General features: G+C 43.7%; 1 protein-coding gene across 1 annotated transcript; it reads left to right on the top strand.

Annotated features, from left to right (window-relative positions):
- Positions 1-51: 51 nt before the first annotated feature.
- LOC133552666 (uncharacterized) lies at positions 52-6,495 on the top strand. The gene is made up of 5 exons (XM_061900023.1): positions 52-1,123; positions 1,188-1,315; positions 4,891-5,302; positions 5,370-5,463; positions 5,545-6,495. The coding sequence occupies exons 1-5, from the start codon at positions 440-442 to the stop codon at positions 5,781-5,783; spliced, it is 1,557 nt and encodes a 518-aa protein (XP_061756007.1). The 5' UTR covers positions 52-439; the 3' UTR covers positions 5,784-6,495.
- The last annotated feature ends 42 nt before the right edge of the window (positions 6,496-6,537 follow it).

Here is a 6,537-nt window from a genome sequence, read left to right as displayed (position 1 = left end):
TATCTCACCTCACAGGTATTTCTCGTTGGTCTGCTTCGGTGTTCCAAAACCCTGAAAGTCTCCACCCATCACCGCTGACATTAACGTCTGCTCGGGTAGACTTTGTGGACACGGGACAAGAAGTAATGAGGAATCTCGGGAAGCTGGTTCTTTGGTTTTGAGGATTATGTCAGAAAAAGTGCGAGATTGCGTCGAGGAACGTTTGAGGAGAAGCTTGCGGAAACATGTGGAATTACTACCATAAGACTCTTCTTTGTTGAGGGGATCATGGCAACGAACTGGATCATGTCCAAAGAGGATTACAACCATTCCTTGTTTGTTTCCGTCAGCCGATGTCTGATCAATGGCAGACATGATTCACACACACCTTTCTGTTGCTATGCGCTGACATCAGCTTTCCGTAACATTCGGTAAACGACCGTTTTGGGTTGTCTCTCCCATGCCACTGTCATCACCTGAAATCTCGCCTTGGTGCCTGATGTCTCAGTCGAGCAATTCAGCGGACAGTCAGGCCTTGCTGCAGTCTATGTTGGAGCGACTGAAGCTCCAGCACGGAAAGGAAAGGCCGGCGGATGGAGCGGGAGCCGTCCAAAGCAACCACGTGTATGAATTTGGTGTCCGGACTGAAAGATTTGGTGTATCGTCTGTGGATAGCAGTCTCAGCCACAAAGACGGAGAGAGTCTGCATTCGGTTGATAGCTTCCAACAAGGTCACTGTCCCCTACCTTTACAGAAAGACAACATGGGTGCAAACATGCTGGAGAGTGAGACACGGATATTTAATGACGTCCAGGCCCCATGGGACAGCCTAAGTGGACGTAAGGACACAACCACTGAACAGGACCAAGCGTTAAAACACAACACTTATGACTGGTCATGGCAGAGCACAGGTTTTACCGCAGACAGTCAAGGGAATAAAACCTTTCACACCGTAAATGGAGGGTATGCCAGTTTGTCTAAATCGAGAGACATGCCAATGATGCCCAAAAAAGGCGTTAGCCTGACCGCAAGACAGCAACAACGATCGTCTCAAAGCAAAGCCAGGCGGTGGACTGAGAAAATCAAGGAGAAATGGAAGGAGAAGTCCAGTTCTAAGAAGGGAAAGGACGAGGCAAAAGACCTAGTGAGTCCTACATCTGTGTTACATAAAGCGAGAGTTCTTAGGACTAAATCTTTGTCATCCCCAGAGTTTGCCATCAAACCACCTGGACATTACACCACCGAATCAGGACGCAGGAAAGAGCCTCCCTAGCCCAGGCAGCAGTGAAAGCCCGGTTACACGATCACAGGACGACGATCTTGACACGTTTATCAGGTAATTAGTGATCGTCCAAATGAGCTGAAACTGTATAACACACAAAGATTGGTCCAACTTGCAAACCCTCAAGAAAAATATAATATGTAAGATGTTTCCAAGGCTGTTTCACACATCCGTCACTGACAAACCCTGTCAACCAGCTGGCCGTCAAATGCTTATTATGACTTTACGAGGCTTTACTTATTCATGCATAGGAGCCCCAAGGTCCCAGAGCAAGGATATTCAACTAAAACGATGTAGGGGGGCCATTATTCCAGAAAGCTAACAACCAGGGTGCAGGACTTATCCTTTCACTATTAAGTCTTATTTGGTCCATTCCTGAGAACCAGCGTTTATTTATTTTGTGAGAATTACTGGAGTGTTCTGCTGTTTTTAATCAAGGTCTGTGAAAAAAGCTAGTCAAAGATCATCTCTTTGACAGCACTCGATTGGGTTGCAAAAATGTGAGTCTCTCACAAGTTTTCTGAATTGAACTTGCGGCACACTAGTGATCTTGTCTGGTGGGCCGTGGGAAATTATGAAACTTCGCCCAAATGGTCCAAAAAACATTTTTTGCAAATCAATAATTATAATCTGCAAATAATGTGTCGTTGCTTAGTATCTGTGCTGTGTAAAACTTGGCAGTGTACAAACCCCGTTTCCATATAAGTTGGGAAATTGTGTTAGATGTCAATATAAACAGAATACAATGATTTGCAAATCCGTTTCAACCCATATTCAGTTGAATGCACTACAAACACAAGATATTTGATGTTGAAACTCAAAAACTTATAATTGACTTAGAATTTAATGGCTGCAACATGTGCCAAAGTAGTTTGGAAAGGGCATGTTCACCACTGTGTTACATCACCTTTTCTTTTAACAACACTCAATAAACGTTTGGGAACTGAGGAAACTAATTGTTGAAGCTTTGAAAGTGGAATTCTTTCCCATTCTTGTTTTATGTAGAGCTTCAGTCGTTCAACAGTCCGGGGTCTCCGTTGTCGTATTTTACGCTTCATAATGCGCCACACATTTTCCATGGGAGACAGGTCTGGACTGCAGGAAGGCCAGGAAAGTACCCGCACTCTTTTTTTTACGAAGCCACGCTGTTGTAACACTTGTCTTGCTGAAATAAGCAAGGGCGTCCATGAAAACGTTGCTTGGATGACAACATATGTTGCTCCAAAACCCGTATGGACCTTTCAGCATTAATGGTGCCTTCACAGATGTGTAAGTTACCCATGCCTTGGGCACTAATGCACCCCCTTACCATCACAGATGCTGGCTTTTGAACTTTGCGCCTATAACAATCCAAATGGTTATTTTCCTCTTTGTTCTGGAAGACATCACGTCCTCTGTTTCCAAATATAATTTGAAATGTGGACTCGTCAGACCACAGAACACCTCTCCACTTTGCATCAGTCCATCTTAGATGAGCTCGGGCCCAGCGAAGCCGGCGGCGTTTCAGGATAATGTTGATAAATGGGTTTGGCTTTGCATAGTAGAGTTTTAACTTGCACTTACAGATGTAGCGACCAACTTTAGTTACTGACAGTGGTTTTATGAAGTGTTCCTGAGCCCATGTGGTGATATCCTTTCCACACTGATGTCAGCTTTCGATGCAGTACCGCCTGAGGGATTAATCGTCCGTAATATCATCGCTTACGTGCAGTGATTTCTCCAGATTCTCTGAGCTTTTCTAAGATTTTACAGACCGTAGATGGTAAAATCCCTAAATTCCATGCAATAGCTCGTTGAGAAATGTTGTTCTAAAACTGTTCGATAATTTGCTTACAAAGTGGTGACCCTCACCCCATCCTTGTTTTTGAATTACTTAGCATTTCATGGCACCCAAGGGATATTGACCCAATCATAGCACCCACCTGTTCCCAATTAGCCTGCACACCTGTGGGATGTTCCATATAAGTGTTTGATGAGCATTCCTCAACTTTATCAGTATTTATTGCCACCTTTCCCAACTTCTTTGTCACGTGTTACTGGCATCAAATTCTAAAGTTAATGATTATTTGCAAAAAAGAAATGTTTATCAGTTTGAACATCAAATATGTTGTCTTTGTAGCATATTCAACTGAATATGGGTTGGAAAGGATTTGCAAATCATTGTATTCCATTTATATTTACATCTAACACAATTTCCCAACTCATATGGAAACGGGGTTTGTACAAAAGTATATTGAATAGGGAGTACAGATTTGTCAGAAGGTTGCTGGATAGTGGCAAAAATGTGGTCAATGTATAAATCTTTAATGTTGTTCACCCCCAGACTTGACCATCTTAAAAAGGCACTATCGACAAGAGAGGGAAGGAAAGCATGGTTAGCAGTGATGGGTGCAAGACTAGAAATAGTCTGTAAGCCCAAACAGCGCTTCTGAATGAGGTTTTTACGATTGGATTTTTCGTAAAAGCAGAAGAAGATGAGTGGATGCGCGAGTGAACCAGAGCCCTAAGACATACCGGTTTAGTTGAGTTAGCATCCGTAACCAGCCATAACGAAGAGGATCAAATGCTTCATACCGCAGCCAATATTTAAGAATTCTAATGTTGTTTGCCCAGTTGTAAAACCTAAAGTTAGGCAGTGCTAATCCTACCGACGATTTAAGTTGCTAGACATCCATTGTTTAATTTCATTTAGACACCCCTCCAGGTGACTACAATCTGGTGTGTTGGTCACCTTGAGGGGCATGTAGAGTTGGGTGTCATCAGCATAACAGTGAAAGCTAAAACCGTATTTACGTATGATGTCACCTAGCGGCTGCGTAAAAATGCTGAAGAGTGCAGGGCCAAGAACCGAACCCTGTGGAAATCTGCACGTTACCTTAACATACTCAAAGGTCACATTGTTCTGGTTAATGCACTGATAGGAGTTCAACCAAGAAAAGGCTTTGCAATATACTGTGTTGCGTTTGGACCAGATGTTCCTCAAAGGGAATTTAAATTACTGGTCAATCCCAAATTCTTTTGATGGCACATAAACTGAGCTTAAATGATCACCCAGAACGGAATAGGTATTTTGCAATTTATTCCAAAGCTTTGGAGAGACCAACCTAAAAACAACACATTCAAATCGCATCGCCAAGTTGATCTGAAAACATTACGGAAGTGTTGTCTTTTTCAATATGCCAATAGCCCCCATTTCAGAGCGAATACACATGTCTATTGTTCTACTTAGCCTGAGACAGGATGAGATAAGAAATAGGAGTATCTCTCCTCCTCACATTCCTAAAGCCAAGGTTAACTTGCAGTGTACCATGGACATGAGATGCAGAAAAAATAGAAAGAGTACAAATGGAAACCACTAGCTATTTCAAATATGACTATAGAAAGAAATAACTTTTAAATATGGATATATGTAGATATCTATCCCCGTCAACTGTAATAAAAATGCTTGCTGAAATGTGAGGGGTGTACTGGGTTTTGGAATATAGTACAGTATATAGTACATAGTATATAGTACATTCGTCATTAAAGTTCCTTTAACTATATCAAAAATTGCTTCATGTGGCCATCATTCCAAGTTTCTGGACAGAGTTGTTTGCATGCACTCAATGTCAGTTTCTTTCCCGTTTCAGATCGGGTGAGGACCTACAGTGTGGTTTTAGCTCTGTCAGCTTACTCGAGGAGATCGTCTCAGGTCAAGAGTGGGCCAAGTTCCTGAACCCCTCCCTCTCAGCCCCCTCAGCGAATCAGAGGCCACCAGAGGAGACTCTCAGCGGCCTCAGTGCAACAACAACGTCTAATAATAATGGTCGACCCGCCTTTGTTCCGCTCCAACCTGGAGGTTCGGACGGGCAGTGGAGCTTCAGGGATAGCGAGTCATTGCCTGTCTATAACTCCCATGCAAGTGGGAACATTACAGAAACACAGAACCACACAGGTCACAGTGAGGATTACCACCCACAACCAATGGAACAAGGACAAAGCCAATCACAGGAACAGCTGGAAGAGAGTGGACGGTTGCAACCCAGGACTTACGATGTGGAGGTTAGCTACCAACATGAACACAAGTCATCAATAACATTTTGTTTTTATAATCTGTTGTTGTTAACAGCGTCCAGACATTCTGGAAGACTTATCGCCAATCAGCAGGTTCAGCAGAAAGAGACACTATCACTTAGCAGTGACTCAAGTGGACTGGACACAAGGTGGATGGAATGGTCATTAGCACTTGAATAAAGACAAGGGTGATGGATTTCGCTAATATGTGGACATGTCTTTCGTTCCAGGGACCATCATGTCTACCCCTAGCAGCGATGCAATGGATGACTCAGAGGAGCATCCCCTGTCACCCTTCTTCAGGCAAAATGGAGCCTCTGTTCCGTCCCCTTTTTATCCCAGTGCTCCTCCACCAACACGAGGAGTCCTCAAAAACTCCGGATTCCTGAATTCCGATTACGCACAGGAAAGCAAAAGGGTAAGTGTTTTTGAAAGTATGGGAGGCAGTGATCAAGGATCTACCTTCTGACACCATGACCAAAAAAAATTTTGGACATGACTGTCAGGCTGATATATTTTTGAACTTTCTGAAGACGGGCCATTGTACCAAACAGGTGCCCTATTCCAATCTTTCTAGAGATCTAACGATACTTCACTGATACACATCCCACTTCTGTCATCATTTGCTACTGAACCCCTGAACTGGGATTACCTGAGTTTACCCATTTCAATCATGCGAGTATTTTCAGTTTCAGCCTTTCAGGGGTCGCATCAATGCTTACTTTTTGTGCCAGATGCTCTTCCTGACGCAGCACGGATCAGGAACCAAACCCACGCTCTCTGCCATGAAAGGCAGCAGTGTGTACTATTACACCCCCAGTGGTACTTTCCAATCCTTCGAGTGCATCACCCATTTATATAGTCTATTGGACATGGGCTACCTGTCCCAGGGTCAGACGGGCCCCTCCCTATACACAGACCATGCGCCTTGTGTAGAGCCCCATATTGCATGAAGAAGCACATCACGTCCATCAATGAATGGCAGGGAGTTTTACCGTATGGTACATTTCCCTAGACACTACCGACATCCTTACAACTAACCATCCCACTTCTGACACCTTTTGTCACTGGAACCTGTACACGAAACAGGGCATATGGGGACTGAAAAACCTGTAAGATGATGACATGGTTGTCAACTTGCAGAGGGGTTACCTGTCTGCGGTATCCTGATTCCTTCGGCACCCCACAGGCGGTCTTTTGACCAAAGATCACCATTTTTCACT

Source organism: Nerophis ophidion, linkage group LG05, assembly GCF_033978795.1.
Source record: "Nerophis ophidion isolate RoL-2023_Sa linkage group LG05, RoL_Noph_v1.0, whole genome shotgun sequence".
Taxonomy (NCBI): Eukaryota; Metazoa; Chordata; class Actinopteri; order Syngnathiformes; family Syngnathidae; genus Nerophis; species Nerophis ophidion.
This window is presented reverse-complemented; position numbering and strand designations above follow the sequence as displayed.

Coding starts and splice junctions, on each gene's coding strand:
- LOC133552666 (XM_061900023.1), top strand. CDS start 440: ATGCCACTGTCATCACCTGAAATCTCGCCTTGGTGCCTGATGTCTCAG. Junction 1,316..4,890: donor GATCTTGACACGTTTATCAG/GTAATTAGTGAT, acceptor TTCCCGTTTCAG/ATCGGGTGAGGACCTACAGT. Junction 5,303..5,369: donor CCAGGACTTACGATGTGGAG/GTTAGCTACCAA, acceptor TGTTGTTAACAG/CGTCCAGACATTCTGGAAGA.